General features: G+C 45.2%; 1 protein-coding gene across 50 annotated transcripts in view; it reads right to left on the bottom strand.

Moving 5' to 3' along the window:
- ZNF618 (zinc finger protein 618) overlaps nucleotides 1-16855 on the bottom strand; it is a 195387-nt gene extending 178532 nt beyond the window's left edge. For all 50 annotated transcript variants that reach the window (XM_084993180.1, XM_084993223.1, XM_084993246.1 and 47 more), the window contains exon 1: nucleotides 16713-16855. Coding sequence is in view for 45 of the 50 variants with exons in the window: in XM_084993160.1 (XP_084849286.1) it covers nucleotides 16713-16745 (33 nt within the window). In the remaining 5 variants the exon portion in view is untranslated. The remainder of the gene's footprint in view (nucleotides 1-16712) is intronic.
- Between the last annotated feature and the right edge of the window lie 2188 nt (nucleotides 16856-19043).

Here is a 19043-nt window from a genome sequence, read left to right as displayed (position 1 = left end):
AATCACATTTTGTTTATCCATTCATTAAAGGACAAAGAAGTTACTTCCACCACTTGGCTATTGTGAATAACGCTGCCACAAATGCATTACAAATGCCTCTATGAGATCCTGCTTTGAATTCCTTTAGATATAGACTCAGGAGCAGGAGTGTCAGATCACATGGTAACTCTATTTTTACTTTCTGCGGAACGGCCATACCATTTTTCGTAGCAGCTGCCCCAAGAGTAAATGATGGTTCCAAGATCTCAACATTCTCACCAGCATGTTTTTTTGGTTTTTTGATAATGGCCATCCTAACGGGTGTAAGATGATACTCATCGTGGTTCTAGACTGCATTTCTCTCATGATTGGTGAGGTTGAGCATATTTTCATATGCTTGTTGGCCATTTGCATATCTTCCCGGGAGAAGTGTCTACAAGTCCTTTACCCACTTTTTTAAACTTCCCGGGAGAAGTGTCTACAAGTCCTTTACCCACTTTTTTAAATTGTATTTTGTTGTTGTTGTTGAGTTGTAGGAGTTCTTTACATAATCTGGAAACTAATCCCTTATGAGATGCAGAATTTGTAAATATTTCCTCCTAGGCCACAGGCTGCCTTTTCACTATAAATTCTTAAGGTGGGGAAGTCTTTTCCAGAGTGACACACACAGAAAATAGAATCCAAAACGCCAAAATGTAAACACTACAAGTAAACATTTTATTTAACTGCCACTAAATAATATTCTCTTAAAAAAGGAAAATGAAATTCTTGGAATCTAAATAACAAAGAGCCAATACCTCTAAAATCCAAACAGCTTTAAAAAAAAATTTAAAGGGAGTTCCCGTCGTGGCGCAGTGGTTAACAAATACGACTAGGAACCATGAGGTTGCGGGTTCGGTCCCTGCCCTTGCTCAGTGGGTTAACGATCCGGCGTTGCCGTGAGCTGTGGTGTAGGTTGCAGACGCGGCTCGGATCCCACATTGCTGTGGCTCTGGCGTAGGCCAGTGGCTACAGCTCCGATTGGACCCCTAGCCTGGGAACCTCCATATGCCGCGGGAGCGACCCAAGAAATAGCAAAAAAAAAAAGACAAAACATAAAATAAAATAAAATAAAATAAAAAAATTAAGGGAAAAAACAAATACCTAAAGAGAAAAAGGGGCAAAATGCTTGAACAGGCAATGCATAAAAAAAGAAACACAATCAAATAATAAAAATATCCCTACAAATGTTCATCCTCATTCATTTCCCCATCAGGACATCAAAGATTAAAAATATTGGCAATACAAGATGATGGCCACAATGCATAAAATAAGCACTCACATATTTTCCACATGAATATGTAAAAAGCTTGGAAAAGAATATGTAAAACTTATATTTGGTATAATGATATAGGGTTGTAGGAATAATTTTTTCTCTAACTTCAGCTTTGTGGGATTACTGTTTTACTTTGTAAATTACAACTTCAAAATAAGGTGAAAGATAAATTAATGAATGACTGCTTATGATTTTTTTAATTAAAGAAATTTCATACCTTCCCATAAAAAAAAAAAAAATAAGCACTCACAATCTCCTGGTAGAAAGTGAACTGTTAGTTCCTATCATGGCGCAGTGGAGATGAATCCAACTAGGAACCATGAGGTTGTGGGTTTGATCCCTGGCCTTGCTCCATAGGTTAAGGATCTGGCGTTGCCGTGAGCTGTGGTGTAGGTTGCAGATGTGGCTCGGATCCCGAGTTGCTGTGGTTGTGGTGTAGGCCAGTGGCTACAGGTCCAATTTGACCCCTAGCCTGGGAACCTCCAAATCCCGTGGGTGTGGCCCTAAAAGACAAAAAGACAAACACACACACACACACACACACACACAAAGTGAACTGTATACCACCTGTAGAAAGTGAACAGGCTATGATTCAGTGCTCAGTCTTTCAGTGTGTGATACCAAGGAGATTACCATACAAATGAATATCACATGTAAAAGGATTAGAAAGAACCCAAATCCTACAGGCACCGAATTTGAGGACATACACACAATGGAAATACAGTGCAGTCAGTAAAATAACTAATTGATTTTTAAAAAGCTATCCAATGAGTTAAAAAAAAAAAGAAAGCAGGCTACTGAACAGCATGACTATAATCCCATTTCTATAAACACTAACATTTAAATATGCAGTGAGATAACTTGAATAACGTTCATCAAAATGTGAACAGTGGTAGAGTTTCCTGGTGGCCTAGCGGTTAAGGATTTGGCACTGTCACCACTGTGGCTCAGGTTCAATCCCTGGCCTGGGAACTTCCACATGCTGCAAGAGTGGCCAAAAAAAAAAAATGTATATATGTTTAATGTGAACAGTGGTAGGATTTGGGGTGATTTTTTAAAGAGAAATCATTTGAATGTTTTTGTAATTTACTTTTAAAATCAGGAGGAAAAAAAAAACCTTATTTTCATTTAGGAAAAAACCAGAAGTATAGAACCAACTCTTGGATGGCCATTTCATACTCAGAAACAGAATGGAGCCAGCCTGGGACAGTGCGGTCAGGAAGTCCTGAGTTTATATTCTGGCTCCGACACTAATTGGCGGAACGACCTTGGACAAGTTACTTCTTTGTGCCTTGGTTTCTTCACCGACAAATAAAGACGATAGTAATTCTACATTACGGAGTGATTTTGAGGATACAGAGACTAACAGTGAGTACAGTCTCAACAAACATGAGTTTCATTTTCCCTTTCTGTTCGTTACTGAAAGCACCTGCATGTCCCTGGCTCACATGCGGTACTCAAAATGTGTTGGGTGATGGAATGGGATCAATGGATAAAGAAAGACATGTCTGAATGATGGAAAAATGAAATGGGTGGATGAGTGGGTCAGGAGAGAGAAGAAGGAACAGGTGACTAGCTAGCTAGACAGATGGATTTTAGCAGACAGATGGAATGGCAGCCTTGTTTTCCCAAAATGATCACATCAATATCTATCCCATCCTACATGCTCAATGGGACAGTGACACAACTCCACAGAGAGGTGGAGTTTATGTCTCTCCCCTGGAACTGGGGCACACTTTTATAACTGTCTCAACCAAGAGACTGACGTGGAAAGCATGAGGCATGATTTTGGAGGCTAAATCATTCAATGCATCTGCTTGGCTCCCTCTCTGCCTAGGACACATGTCTTCAGGACCTTGAGGTGCCATGTGGAAGTCCAGCCAAGCATCTCTAGGCTGGAGGGAGATAAGTGCAAAAACAGATAGATGGATTAAACAGATTAGATAGAGATTACATCCACAGATGGACAGAGCGATTGGATCGAGGCAGACAGACGGATAGAGAGATAGCCGAGTAGGTGGAGAGACGAAAGATGGATACTCCAGGAGCGCCAGCTTTTCGAGTCTTCCAAGCCCTGGCACCAAACATGAGAGTGGAGCAGCCTTTAAGATGACCCCCACCCAGGCCACCACCTGGCCACAACCACAAAGAGACCTGAACCAGAGTGAGAACTGAGCCTCTCCCAAATTCCCAACCCACAGAAACCATGAGAGACAATAAATGCTCATTGTTGTTTTAAGCCGCTAAGTTTTGGCGTGACTTGTTATACAGCAATAGATATCTAATACAGATGGTGAGATGCGTATACGTGGGTAGGAGGAGGACTGCAGAATAAATAACTTCTCTGTGTGGAGCCCTGGAAATTAGCAACATCTTGTGCTAGATATCAGGCCTTGTCTTGTACCCCTCTCTGTTCCAACAGCCTCCTGCTTACCTACGTATTTATAAGCCTTTCTCACCTGGACTGTTCGTGCTTCCAAAAGCCAGCACTCCAAGCTCCAACTCTCTGCTTAACTGCTCTCCTGCCCTTGAACGAACTAATAGCACATGCTTTCTGAGACCACCTAGGGGACCACCCAGACTAAGTATTTACATTGCATAGCAGGGGAAACTGAGGCCCAAAGAGGGCTGAGCATGGCTAAGTTAGGAGCAGGGCTCAGACTAGAGACCACAGGTCCTGCCCTGAAGCCCAGGGCTGTTTGATCCCCAACAACCTGTGGGCTCCAGGTATCCCCCAAGTCTGAGTCCTGCCTCTACCACTCCGTGCTGTGACGGCGGTCCCATCAGGGCAGCGAGTGATGCTGCAAGCCCTGTAGCTGGGACGTGCCAGAGCTCTTGGCTCCAAGCATACCTTACATCTGTCTGGGCATAAATTTGCATTCTGAATCCAGGAGGCCCCGATTCCAAGTATGTCAAATGTAATTAATTACAGCAAACCTTCTGCAACTGTTTTCAAACGTGGTGTTACAGGCTCTGTGTGCATGAAACACACAGCCCGGGTCCACCAAGGCGAGCAGGGAGCTGGGGAACGGAGGCGGCCAGCACCATACCCAAGCCCCCCAGTGGGGAGGGCAACCTCCCTTGACACCACGGCGAAGTTTAGGGCATGAGCAGAGCATCTATAGGAGCTGGGGTCAGGTCCCAGTCAATCACCAATTCCACGTCTTGGGCAAGCTTACCTTCCTCAAATGTCAAACAGGAATGGTTATGACTCCTCACCTCAAAGCGGCTGCTGCGACTGCCCAGGGTGAGCCTGGAATTCGGTGTCCATCTGAATTTGAATCCAACTGCCCCCTACCAGCTGTGTGCCCTTGGGCAATTCCATTCACCTCTGAATTTCAGTTCTCTCGTATTAAAAAAAAAAGGAAAAAAAAGAAAAATCTCTGTCTTCCAGGGTGATTGTATTAAATGAGATAACAGATGTTAAATGCTTAGCCCAGTGCCTGACAGACATACAGTAAGCCCACAACTGTGCAATGATTATAGTTCAAGGCAGACAAATTCTACTTTGTAAAAAAATCAAGTGAGATAAATAGGAATGCTAAACTCGAGCCTTCTGATGGAAAAAAGTTCCTGATGAAAGAACAAAAATGTGTAAGGTTGAATTTCCAACACACCGCTTAAAATCCTTTCAAAACACTAAGCAGGAGAACCAGGCTGGAAAGTCAGACCCGGATACAAGCTTAACTTTGCAGCTCTCCCTAAGGTTAGTCACCCTCCTCCAGGTCTCTATGCCAGGGCAGCTGGCTAACCTCCCCACCTGCCGGCTCTGTCCACTATGGCTAGATGTCCTCTGGGTTTTCTAGAAGGCATGCCTCCCAAATCATTACAAGGAGTAGACACGACTTACAAGAGAATGGCTTCCAGCCCTCTGGGACCCCAGACCCATAGCCCTTAATGTGACCTGGGTTTCTACGCCCGAACCAGCTCTGAACTGTACTCTGATTCAAAAGGACCCTAGTTAAAGACTGAGCAGACTGAAATTGTTTTCAGCAAGCAGAGTAATTGTCAGGGGTAATCTTTTCGATTTGTTTTTGTTCATCTTGTTAGGTCTGCTTTCTTCCAGAGTGTTTAACTCGTGTTTAGGACAATGGATAAGCAAAGTGGGTAATTTTTTCCCCCGAATTACTAATATGTCTTTCTCTCTGTCTGTCCGTCCCCCTCTCAAGTTCCCATTAAGCCTCCATTTAACCATTTAGTTATGCTGATGCCTACATTGCAACATCATCCTTCCTGCTCGATCCCAAACTCTGAGCCTTGTGGTCTGTCCAGTGACCAGATGAAGCTGCCCTGTGACCCTGAGCCAGCTACTCCGCTCTCTGGAGCATGCAGGTGGCCTTAAATCAGCACTGTCCAATGGAAATATCATGGGCCACATGGGCAATATCAGATTTTCTAGGAGCCACACTGTCAAAAAGTGAAAGTTAAAAAACACACAAAATTATTTTTCACAATCCATCTCCTTTAACTCAATATATAAAATGCCATCAATATATCAATATATTTGTATATATAACTCAATATATAAAATGCTATCATGTCAACCTGTATTTTAAAAAAGGACTGTGATCGTCTATACTTTTACCTAGTAAGTCTTTAAGATCCAGACCTAGAGAAGAGAAAATTATAGTTCCATCAATTAATTAATTAATTTAACTTAACAAAACCCAGTGTGAATTTTACACTCACAGTGCATCTCAATTCAGGCCACGCATTTTAACTGCTCAACAGCCACATGTGGCTGGTGGTTATCAACACATACGGGATGGCACCGACTTGGATAATCCCCATGAACCTTTTTAGCACTAGAGCCCTCTGATCCAAAAAGACCAGCTTCACCACACATTCCACCACCTCAGCTAGCAGCACCCCAGGGAAGCCTGCCTTCCCTGGGGCCTCATTTCAGGCCAGTTTCAGTTTTATTTCAGATCAGTTTCACTTTCTGCCTTTCCAGCATACATTAGAAGAAACACCCACAGAAATGCACTTAAGTTTTTATAGGTATTTTTTTCCCAGCTGATGAAATTAAAACCAAAAAAAAAAAAAAAAAAATCTCCAGCCTCCAAAACCATCTTCCTCCATTCTCTCTGGGTATTCCAAGGGCCCTGGCTATGTCCACATGTCAGGTAAAACTCTGAGCCCCAAATACAAGATCTACGTTCTCCCCCAAATTTCTCCCCATAAAAATTCCCATCCTCAATTCTCTACAAGAATGTTGGGGCTGGTGGGAATTCATCCAGGCAGAGGCTCAAAGCTGAGAGGCCGAACGGCTAGCCCCTCGGGCGTGCTGTCTTGGACAATAACACAGCCAGAAAGGGAGCCAAAACAGCTTCTGACTTTGAACATTACCAGCAAACCGCAAGCCAGGGGGCTTGCCAAGGGACACTCGGACCTCCTCCGCTTGGCAGCAGTCATTTCCACCCATGGGGGAGATGGCAGATTTCCTTTCTCCCTGGGTCCCTCCTTGGACCTGGCGATCCCACCACGGGCACAGAACTGGCTTCCCTAGAATGCCAAGTGTCCCTGTGTTTTCCAGAGCAGACCGAGGAAGCGGCACATCACCTGACTCCATTTTTTTTCTCTTTAGCTTATATGTGAAGCCTCCTTCTGCTTCGTCAGCCGAAATATTTTTATCATTTTTCTGTCGACTCAATACCACCCTCACCTCAGCCTCCCTCCTTTCCTTTTTCAGCAAAGAAAGGAGTTGTCGCCAACATGTTTCTCCAGTGGCTTCCCTGTTTAGGAAGCACTGCTGAGTCCACTAGCTCGTGGGATGCTTGCGGAAAGCCCATCAGAGGTAGCAGAATGGGCTGTTCTCCCACTCAGGGGATCAACAAACAGAGGCTGCCCCGGGGGTAGCAGGCAGTGTCCAGACCCAGGGGCCTTCCAGGGCCAGCAGGTCACATACAGCATTGAAATGAGAGGAGGGTAGGAACTGACTCAAACAGAACACATACAATGCAAAAGCCTAAAAGTTCTCAACGTCTTAAACCTTAGGCTAGCAAATCAAATAAAAAACAAGGGACCAATTCAACCTGTGGACTTCCACCTGTGACTCTGGGTTTATACAATTCCCCCAACAGGACACCAAGAATCAGTGACTGGTGCTGGTTATAAAAATTAACATGCATAAAACAAAAACAAAAATAATCCATCTGTAGGGCTTCAGAGTTTTAAAGGTATATTTTTCTCAAATATGCTATCTCATGTCATTCCTGTGAAGGACTATTTCCATCCCAGGTCCCAGATGTAGAAATGAAGATTCCGAGGGACTGAGGAACTAGCCTGTGGTCCTAGAGCCTGTAAACAGCAAAGTCGTCATCATACCCCTAGGTCGTCATCCAGGAACCCCAGGACCTGCCCTGTTCCTCTGCCATGGCATCTATACCACAGGCGTGAGCAAGCGGCAACACCACCCAGCCCAGTGGCCCAGCCACCACCATCTCCCCTTTGAAACCTGATCACTTGGGCATCAGAGAAGCAGGTCATCCAGCCCTGCTTTGATGACAACCCCAAAGGTACCTAATTATAACAGGGAAGGGAGAGTCAGGAACCTCTCACTATTTCTCAAGACCAAATTAACTCTAATTCCTTTTGACACAGTGTATGTGCAAAGAGTAGGGAAAGCAGTGAGTTGAGGAGTTAAGAAAGCTGAGGCTTGAAGTGGCTCTGCCTAGTCACTGAGGTTTGGGGCAACTATCTCTACCTCTCTTCCCAGGCCTGTGTGTTTGTGTGTGTCTGTGCCTATAACTAGATCAGAAATGCCAAGCTGGCTTCATGGCATCATACTGAGAAGGACTCAGAGGCCACTGGACAGACTCCATGGAAAAGACTGTTGTGATCGATTAGCAATGTCTGCCACAGGCTTAAAAATGGGGAGTGAGGGCATGTATATCATTTACCAGCCCTGGATGTGATGTACAAAACATACTGCAAGTGAAAAGCACTTTGCCCTTACGAAGTTTTCTCACCTCCCTTGGAACTTTTTACAAGAAGCCTGTGCCACGCTTTTATCGTTGTGATCACTGTGGTGAGCACCACTTTACAGACTGGAAAACACACTGCAGGGAAGTGAAATCCTTTGGCCAAGTTCACAAAGATGATTAAGTAGTGGAGCAGAGAAGAGAGCCGAACCCTGTCCCTTCCATTTCCATCTGTTTGTTCTCCCCGTGCAAATGTCCGAGCTGGTGTTCTGCCACTGGGAGGAGAGCTCAGCCATGTGGCCTTACGGAAGGGACCACATATTCAAAAGGCTCTGCCTCCCTCCCGCTGGCTACTTCCGCCTTTTAGAGCAGGGGCCAAGGTTAAGACATGGAAGGAAAGAGGTGTTAATTCACAGTTCTAGATGCCTCTTCCCAAGGTGAAGTTTGGTCCTCACTATACAGGTGAAGCCAAGCCCGGAGATAAGTGAGGTAAAAAAAAAAAAGAGCAGAATAGGAAGTCCCTAATGTCACAGTCCACCCCACCAGGAAAAGGACACTACATCCTCAAGTCCAAGGTGCCTGAAACTATTAGATACAGCATCCATTTCATTTTTATTTATTTATTTATTTTTGGCTGCACCTGCAGCACACAGAAGCTCTGCGGCCAAGGATCAAACCCATGCCACGCAGGGACCCAGACCGCGGCAGTGACAATGCTGGTGGATGCTTAACCCGCTGTACCACAAGGGTGCTCCCACACCATCAGTTGTATAACAGCTTTTTGAGAAGAAAAGAGAGCAAGAAACAGTGCGCTAACAGAACACATCCACGGTTAAGACACATCCCAATCTCAGAAATGTGAAAATGTGAGAACGTGACCATTGAGGAAAGATGGGATCCTGTGCCCATCTGCCGAGCGGAGCCATAAAGTGTTAAAAACGACAGTGTCTTCTAAAACTTACAGGGAAAAAAAATTAAACAAATACACAGAACGTTCTCAGTTTTCTCCCATAAACCTTCCCTGAATCTCCGGCATGGACAAATGAGAGTCCCACCAAAGACGGGGTCTGGCTGAACATCAAATCTCATGTTTAGCTGCTTCACGTTTAAGGGGCCCAAATGAGCTGGCGTTCTGCAAACAGTCCCCTGACGTCCAGATCTAGGGCTCATGGCCCAGATCGGCTCCTACGACAACATGGGGTGCTGTCAGGTCCCTTCCTTTCCCCCCTCCTTAGACACGCTGGGTCCCATTCACCACACCTGCAAATCTGGACCATAACCCTAGAGGCTCCCCCTCCCCAGCCATGTTAAGGAAATGGTTTATACGAAGGAGTGAAGGGGGATGGGGAGCTTTTGAAAAATTCCCCAGATCATGTAAAGTCCAAGAATTATCCCCATCCAAGGAGCCCTCTCTGATTTATTATTCCAAGGGAGCCAAGGGCTTCAGAGCTGGCTCTAAGAAAATCTATTTATGGCTCCCTAACAAAACACTGGTTTTGACCACATGGCCAGACCCAAATCGGTCACCTACTCTTCACTCCATCCAAATCCCAATGGCCTGAGCTTTTCCAAAAGAAAAATCAAATTAAGCCATCAAATCTTTATTGAGCTGCTACTCTGTTCCAGACCCTACAATGAATAACCTATGCTCTCTGCCCTCCAGGACTTCCCGATCTGGCTGGTGAAACAGAAATGTGAACAACCAACTCTCATCTGTGGCCCCAGAGTATCTGGAAAGTACTGTAGGCTGGGGAGGTCCACAGAGAACAGGCAAGTAGGTCTCAAGGTGGGGCGGGGGGGTGGTCCTCAAAGAACAGAGCCCAAAGAGGGAAAGGGTACCAGAGGCAGAAGGCTCAGCGTGAGCGGAAGCTCAGAGGTAGACAGTTCACCGGGAATTAAGATGCATGTTTTTAAACACTGTGCCACAGGCTCTGAGACAAATCCAGGAATATTCAGAGGAGCCACAACATCCTTGCAATGAAAGCACTGAGGACACTTTTGACAAGAAAGATGTGTAAGGTCTAGGGGATGTCTCATCCTAAAATCCCCCCCAAAAAAGTGTACATTTTCTGTTGTTACTCAACTCTGCCTATTAAAGATGAGTCACCAAGTCTCCAGAACTACCAAAATTGTTGTCATTGGGACTCCATCTCCCCAAGTGGTCAGGAGATTACTAACATATGGTGACCACCTTCTAAGGACTGGCTGGATGGAACACACGTGTTGCTTCATTTCATCACAGGACCACCCTTCAAGGTCAACATTAGTACCCTCCCTTTTCCAGATACAGAAGCTAAGGTTCCAAAACCAATAACACAAAGCAAACCATGCAGTGGTGCTGGATTTCACACTCGGGTCTGGCTGACCTCAAACCCAGCTTCCTATTTCACCAATTGGGTAGATGTCAGAAATTTTCTATACTCCAGACCTCAGGCCTATCCTGGAGGAATTTCTTGGTGGTTCCACGTGGGGTTTGGAAATGGATTTCACTGACAGACTGTCTTTGCCCCCAAATTCCTTCCCAGCCCTTGGACTCCAGCCCTGGTCCTACCCACCTGCTGTCATCTTCCATCTCCATCCTTCTTTCAGGCAATACTTTATTTAAAGCCCTCTTCCGACAGCCTCCTGCACTTCTCAACTTCAACGGCATTCAATGCTAAGACACAGCACCCTGGAGTTTCTAGCCACCATTTGTTACTTTTCACTAAAGTGTTCTGGCCTAATCTTGGCAGAAGACTGCTTTAGGACAAGTTATTAAATAAAGGCGTAGACCACGTTAGCCAGAAAAGGCCAAATGGATGGAATGCATCACCACTATAGGCTGAAATGCCTCAGAACACAGGGCTCAGGAAGGAAGTCCCATCAACAAAACCAAGAGCTTTCAAAGATGTGTCACTAACCTTCTGAGGCCACCCAGTAACAACTAGATGGAACAAGGGTCTGGCCCTGCGCTGTCCGATACAGAAGCCACTATAGCCATGTGTGGCTACTGAGCACACGAAATGTGGCTAGTCAGAAAAGACTTAATACCCCCCCCCAAGAAAGAATGTAAACTAGCCCATTCATAATTTCTACATTAATGAATATTGAAATGATACAGTCTCACAGATATACTGGGTTACATAAACTATATCATTAAAATGAATTTCACCTGCTTCTTTTTCGTTTGTTGAAAGTATTACCAGAAAGTTTAAAACAACATATGTGGCTTGCATTTGTGGTTTGGATTATAGTTTGATTGGACAGCACCGGTCTGACACATTTAAAAGATGAGGAGACCAAGACAGCAGTCCTGAAGTTCTTCGGCAGTGCATATACGCGAAAATACAGAATTCACTCAAGAGTCTGATTGGAGTATAAATATGGCACAAACAGGAGCTCTCTAACTCCACAAAAACTCTTTGGGCAACCTGAAGGGCAAGTGAGGAAGAAAAGGAACTGGGGCTGCTTGCCCACCCACCACCAAGACAGGGACCCCAGCCTACCTAAACTCTCCTTTCCAGCCAGAGAACCTGGCCAAGATGCTGCTTCGCTCAGGAAGGACACCTGTCCCTCCAGCCTCATCCAAGGCCAATAAGCTGGGGGTGCGCCTGACTGCTACGCAGCTGAGACTTCTTCACAACCGGCCCTTCAGGAAGGCTCAACCAGGGGACAAAACCAGTGGCCTAGGATGCTCACCCCACAGGGTGCACGAGACAATCGACTGGGATAATAAATAAGATAACAAAGTATAAGCAGTTCTTGGAGTATGTCATGGTGGATCATCTAGTCCAGAGCCTAGCAAACTCTTTTAACCAGGACTCGTGGTAGGACTTGGCTTTATCGTGCACATACATGGGCACATCTAAGTAAAATTAATTCGCACAAGACAGCACTTAACCTTCGATAAGCTATGCCTCCGCTTCTGTGGGTTTTTTTTTTTTTTTTTTTTTTTTTTTTTGGTCTTTTTAGGCCCTCACCAGGGCATCTGGAGGCTCCCAGCCTCGGGATCAAATCGTTCCTGTAGCCGCTGACCTATGCCACAGACACGCAGGATTGGAGCCACGTCTTCGACCTACACCACAGCTCACGGCAACACTGGATCCTTAACCCACTGAGCGAGGCCAGGGAGCGAACCTGCGTCCTCGTGGATGCTAGTAGGGTTCGTTAACCACCGAGCCACAACGGGAACTCCTATTCTTTTTTTTATCATGCCGATCATGACCATGATTCACAGCCTAGCCTGGGTGTGATGAATAAGAAGTACACCCCCCATTCTGTGAAGGGTACTGCTATTTGACCACTGCACCCCACCCTCTAGAGTATGAGTTCCATATAGAAAAAACAGGCCCACAAAACAGAGATGATTTTCAATTTCTACCCAGGGGTTCCCTTTAAATCGTAGACAACACAACACAACGTGTAACCTCAGACTCCTTCTCAAATCCAGTGATCCAGGCAGCTACCTGGAGTCAGAATCACAGGAGAAAATTATTCCTTAATATCCCTGTTTTGATTCAAAGCTCTCATTTTACAAATGCAAAAACCGAGGCTCCAAAGGAAAAAGTGGCTTGTCCAAGGTCATACAGTAAGACCTTGGGAGAGCTAGGGTTCCTGTGTACCCATAAAGCCACTTCACTTTCCATCACCAGGGAGGAGACACAACTGACATGAAACATCACAAGAACATGGAAGAATTTCAAAATTTCACCATGACCATGAAAACGCAGCTTATGCAGCCGGTGAAACACACAAGGAAGTTCTTATCACCCCACCAAGAAGAAGACAGGAGGATTCTGAGGTCAGAGGAAGCAGCAGGCCAAGAGCTGAGTCAAAGGTAGGGGAAAAAACTGTATCTGACAATGGAGGAGTTTTTAAACTCTGTTTCTTGAACGAAACAAATCATTGGCTGTTTCTTTTCGAGGACCAGGGAGAGGTCACCCTTATACTGACCAGCCATCTTTGTTGCTTTCCTTCTGCAAAAACAAGAGCCCTTGTTCAAGTTCACCTCTTTGCGGGGCTGAAAGTATAAGCAAACCCTTTTTCTTAGCTTGGTCCAAAGTCAAGCTATAAAGCAAGCCCTTGAAATTTCAAACCTAATTAGAAAAAAAAAAAAAAAAAACTCCTTAGGCAGAAAAGCAAAACATTAAGTAATAAGAGTCTCCTCTGTGAAACTGAGCATAAATGATCTTTCACCAAAATAACTCAGCCCATCATCAAATTACCACCCCTCAAGTCCAATTTGCCAGATTTTTTTGCTCAATATTATAAGAGGGTTTGGTGAACAGACAGGGGCTAATAAAAATTAGCTGAGATATCCATTTCTGGTCACACTTCCATCCATGATAGGTGGTGCGCGAGAGGCAAGACCCAGGTCAGGTCTCAATCCTTAGAGACGCCAATAGAAACAAAAGAAAACTGACCCCGCCCCCATCAGTACCATCATGCACCTCTATTTCCTTTACAACCAACATGATCAGAATAGCCAATTAAAAAAAAAAAAGAAAAGAAAAAGAAAAAACAGGCCCACAAAACAGATGATTTTCAATTTCTACCCAGGGGTTCCCTTTAAATTGTAGACAACACAACAAAATTTCAGCAGGTGTGTCACGAGATCTAGGACACACAAAGGGACCGTGCTGCAATATTTTCCTTCCTTGCACCAGAAATAACCTGTTATCTACAACCCTGACTTTTTCTCAGATGCCAGGGAGGGGTGCCCACCCACTCCTCCCCAGTCCAGGGGAAGCTTTCCTTCATCACTTGCTAAACTGGCCTGACTGTCTCAAGAGGCCTCCAGAGCCCTTGGAAATTATAAATTCTTTGACTGTCCTAGGCATCGGCCTAAATAATTCAACAGAAAAAAAAAAAAATTTAATTATGCTACTTAAAAAAAAAAAAAAAAAAAAAAAGCTCATTCCAAATATGTCAGAATGTGGCCAGTCAGCCCTGAAGGATTTTGTTACTAAAAAAGTAAAAATCTCCCAAATGCAATGGCGATGATGGGAAATGTCGAATCTCTGCCCCTGTCAAAAATATTTCACAGAATTCGTGTCCCCTTAGAAACCTGAATTTCCACAAAACAGGGGTTGTGAATCCATGGACTGGAACCATCATCTCTTCCAACAGCAGCTGATCACTGTCCAAAGGGGCTCAGGGTTTCCTGTCCTAGCCCTGTGGGAATCTGCCACCATCAGGTCCTACAAGATCCCATCCTACAAATGCTAACATTTCTGTCCCTTCATTTCGGACAGAAAAATCAGAACTTTTTTTTTTTTTTTTTGGTGCAAAATCCCCAGCAAGTTCAGATACTAATTTATCATAAATAACCCTTCAACTTTGGGTGGGTTCCTTATCTTCCTCTGTTAAATTTCAATTCAGTCAATATTTGTCTCCCCCCCCCAAAAAAAAAATTTTTTTTTGGGTTTCATCTTATTCGATTCTTTTGAAGGCCAAAAAACTACATCAAATACTGTTTGCACATGTGCTTTCATGTTCCAAAGACAAGCACCTTTGGGTTTGGCTTTTGTTTATATTTTGATTTTTTTCTTTAAAAAAAATACATAAATTTTGATGCTAGAATCAGCTGAATTGGTGTTTTACCCCATTTTTCCAGCAAAGTAAGTATTCCACTAGATGAGATGGATAAAAATCAGAATTCTCATCTCCTTTCTGTCCTTTCCTCTTTTATCCTTCAAGTCAGTAAAATTTGTGCTTTAAAAAAAAAAAAAAAAATCACAGATGCCCCCCCACACACAAATGATCAAGGTTAGTGGATTTTCCCCCCTTTGAAAGTATTCAAATTTGTGAAAAATATCAAATGTTAATAAACTACCAACCCCACATCACAATCAAAGAGGCCTGAAACCAATCTGGATTTTTTTTTTAAATAATAAAATTTTCAAATTGGAAGAAGATTGAGCAAACACACAGAAAGGAAAATTTTCTTCCTACCAAGGATTCTTCAACCCTTGTCTTTATCAACTGATTCAGTAGCATGTCATAAAAAATGAGCTTCTGTGAATCCACTGTTAGTTTTTTCATAATAATGTTAATTATGCATATCTTATTTTAATGGCGGTCTCTCCTACAAATCTGTGGGCTACTCAATTTATATAATGTAATGAATTTACATTTTTTCCCAATGAATATTGCTCAGAAAAGGGTCCTGACATTTTCTGGATAAAACAACAACAAAAAAAGAAATGCTTAGATGTTTCAGGAAACAAAATCAGAAAACAGTCTTAATTATTCCATCAAAACAAAAAAAAAAACACAAAACCCAACAAATGCAGGGAAAAAAAGGCAGTATTTTCCTCTAACTTTTCCAGTTTCTGTTTTTCTTTAGAACCTTGGGATTTAAATGCAGTAAAATGTAAATGAAAATTTAAAAAAAAAAAAACCTACAATTTTTGGGTGTGTCCAAAGCCAACATTTTAGGGTCTATTTTCTCTTTGAAATCCTTCCTTCTTGAAAACAGAAAAACTTTAAAGATCGCCAAATGGCGAAATTAGTCTTTTTTGCCCGATGAGCTAAACAAGTTCCAAATTACAATGAAGTACAATTTCTAATTGCTTCAATAAAGCCAATTCTCCCAGTTTCCCCTAAACTCAACAATTTCCCTCCTTTCTTCATCCCAATTAGTTTTTTTCTCAAACTAAAATGAGTTGGACAGCCAAACTGACTTTGGTTTTAGAAGGCATTTTGCTGTCTTCCCTTCAAAAACTGAATTCATTCAAATTTCAGCTTAATTTTCATTTACATATTATCTGGATTTGGCTTCAGAAATAAAATTGTCTCCATGCCTCTGGAAAGATCAAAGTGAAAACTGTCACCCCCAAAAAGAAAAAAAAAGAATCTCTTTCCCCTCCACTGCCTTATAGAGCAAACTTTTGAAAAAATAAGAAATAAAAAATATTTCTTTTCAATTTTAATTTCTTTTTTTATTTACAAAATAGTATCCTCTAGGTGGCGTCGTTTTAATGGGAAAAAACTACCGTTTGAAGAAAAATTAGAAAAAAAAAATTGAGAAAGGGAAATATGGCCTTAAAAAAAAAAAGACTGTTGCAAAGATAGGGGACTAGGAGCAAAAGACCTCCCGGGGGGTCATCAGGGACCCCAAGCGCACTGAGGGTCAGGGGGAAATTGTAAATTTGGGGGGGAGGGGGGAGAGCTGGAAGGGGTTGCATTTTTGCAAAATGTGAATTGTCCAAACTGAAATGGCTGCTCTGTTCTCTCGCCGCTTTGTTTTCTGGGCTCCGGTCCGAGCTCGGGGCTGGAGGGGGCGCCGGGTGGGGGCCCAAAAAGACCCCCGCGTCACCCTCACCTTCCTCACACCCCGCGGCGTCCGGGGGGGCTCTCCAGACCCCGACCCTCCCGTTTGCGCCCACAAAAACCCCGCAAACGTGCTCAGGCACTTTGCATTTTGCAAATCTTGCAATGAAGTGGCGCAGCGCCCCGGGCCCCGGCCCCCCGGGGTCCCCCGCGCGGTGCATGCCCCCGGCCCCCCGTCGTACCTGCGGAGCCGCCGCGCCGCCCGGCTGGTTCATGGGTCCGTGCGGGAGGAGGCGGCCCCGGCGCGTCCTGCTCCTCCCGGGCCGGGCTGCTGGTGCGCGCACAATGCCGCCGCCGCCGCCGCCGCCGCCGCCGCCGCTCCCTCCTCCGCCCGCCCCGCTCAGGCCGGGGGGGCGGGGGCGCTGGGGGCGCGCGGGGGGGGGCGCCCGGCCCTCGCCCCCACCCCCGGCCCGCACCCGCCGCCGCCGCCGCCGCCGCCGCCGCCGAGCCGCCCCTCGCGGGGCCGCGTCCGCCCCCCGCCGCCCTGCCCGCCCCCGGGCCGGCCTCGCCGCGCGGCCCGCGAGCTCCGGGCCTCGGCCTCGGCCTCCGCGCCGCCGGCCTCCGCGCCGCACACAAAGCCGGCTGGCCCCCGGGCGCGCCGCTCCCGCCCGCCCGCCTGCACCGGGCCGCGGCGCACCCGCCCCCCAAACTTTCCCTTGTCGCGCCCCGCGCTCCCCGCGCCCCCCGCACCCGCGCCCCGGCGCCCTCCTGCTCTCCCCCCGCTCTCCAGCCCCTCGGAAAGGTCATTTTCACGTTGGAAAAAAAGTTTGGGGAGCTGCCTCTGGACGGAACACAAGGGGTTAATGGGAGCTCTTCGGCTCCCCCCTCACCCCCCCAAAATCAGATTGATTTTTTTTTTTTTTAATAAAGTTTGAAGAGCTGGCCTTACGGAAGAATGGGAAGGCTCAATGGGTATATTCCTATTGCCCCCGCCACCCCTCCAAAAAAATCTAATGTAATTGAAAAATAAAAGTTTGAAGAACTAGCCCTGTGCCAGATGGCAGGGATTGAGGGGCCTCTTTCTAGCCCCCCAATCAGATTGATTTTAAAAATAAATACTTGGGCTGCTTCTATGTGAAATGCGGCATTAAGAGAATGTTTCTCTCTACCTCTGTCAATTTTTTTTTTGAAAAGAACATTTATTTTAAAAATAAAAGTTTGAAGAACTGGCCCCATGTCAAACAAGAGGGGTTAAAGGTTAAGGGGGGTTAGATTGCCCCCACGCCCCCGAAATCAAATTGATTTTTTAAAAAATGTGTGAAACTGTTTCTGTGTGAAATAAATGATAAACAAGAATATTTTTATCCTGCAGATTTTTTTAAAAATTAAGTGTGAAGGATGTGCCCCATGAGAGACTAAAGAGATCAGTGGAGCCATGCTACATGGCCCACGATTGATTTTTAGAATAAGAATTTGAAGAACTGCACATACATGAGATGGAGAAAATCTTTCCTCACCCCTCCCCAAGAGAAAACGGAGAAGGATACTTTTTTAAAAATAAAAGCACTGGAAATTAAGGGTAAACAGGTATCTTTTCTCTGAAACTACCTTAAAAAAGAAAAAGAAAAATTAATATTTAAGGAGTTGGGTCAACACGAAACAGGAAGGGTTACAGAGAGTTTTTCCCTGCACCTCCTAGAAAAGTTCTTTTTTAAATGTCCGGAAACTAAAGGATTGTACAGAAGACACTGTTTCTCCCTCAAGAATGAAAATGTGACAAGTTAGCCCAACGTAGGAAGCAGAGAATTGAGACAATCTTCTCCAGGCCAGACACACATACACGATTAAGAGGGATCTTTGAACCATTCCCCACCACCCCAAAAGTTGGAGAGTCATTGAAATGAAAAGGTGGCCATTTTTCTCCCTGCCAGCCTGGCAAGTATGTCCCGGGCAAAGGTTTGGCAGCTTTTGCCAAAGCTGGTGTAGGGCAGGCGCCAAAAAAGGAGCAGGGCTGCCGGTGGAGTTTGGCAGTGTCGGGCTCCCATGAGCCGGGGCATGTGTGCAGGCCAGACAGCCCCCTGCCCACCTGCTCCTCACCCACTGGACGCCTGAGGCCCTGTTACCCAGAGAATGCTCTATATTTGATGTCTCTGTGGCTCCATCTCTGTGTGAAGGTTTCTGGGCACCTGTCTCAAAACCAAGCCCCCTCCTCTGCTTAATGGATGCAAGCCTGACCTTAGACTCTGGAGTAGAAAAAAAAGTGAATCCAAAGTAACACTGGGTCGCAGTCATCATAGCTCAGAGATATAGGGTATGGGGTGGGGGAAGAGCAGGGTACCCTGCCTGGGAAGTCAGGAAAACGTGATACAATAAATATTCAGTGAGCACTTACTATGTGCCAGGCATGTTGTGTGTAGTGCAGCCACAACAGTCAGAAGAGGATTGCTTGAGGCAGCCCTTCTCAAACTTGCACGATCTTCAGATCAGGGGGAGGGCCTGTTCCAACATTGACTGCTGAGTCCTACCTGGACTTCTGATTCAACTGGTCAGGGGTCAGGGATAGGGACCAAGAA

Source organism: Sus scrofa, chromosome 1, assembly GCF_054392235.1.
Source record: "Sus scrofa isolate SSC_HxYL_T2T_F1_AM1 chromosome 1, Sscrofa_HxYL_maternal_Yorkshire_Landrace_v2.0, whole genome shotgun sequence".
NCBI lineage: Eukaryota > Metazoa > Chordata > Mammalia > Artiodactyla > Suidae > Sus > Sus scrofa.
Note: the sequence above shows the minus strand (reverse complement) of the source record. Positions and strands in the feature narration are given on the sequence as shown.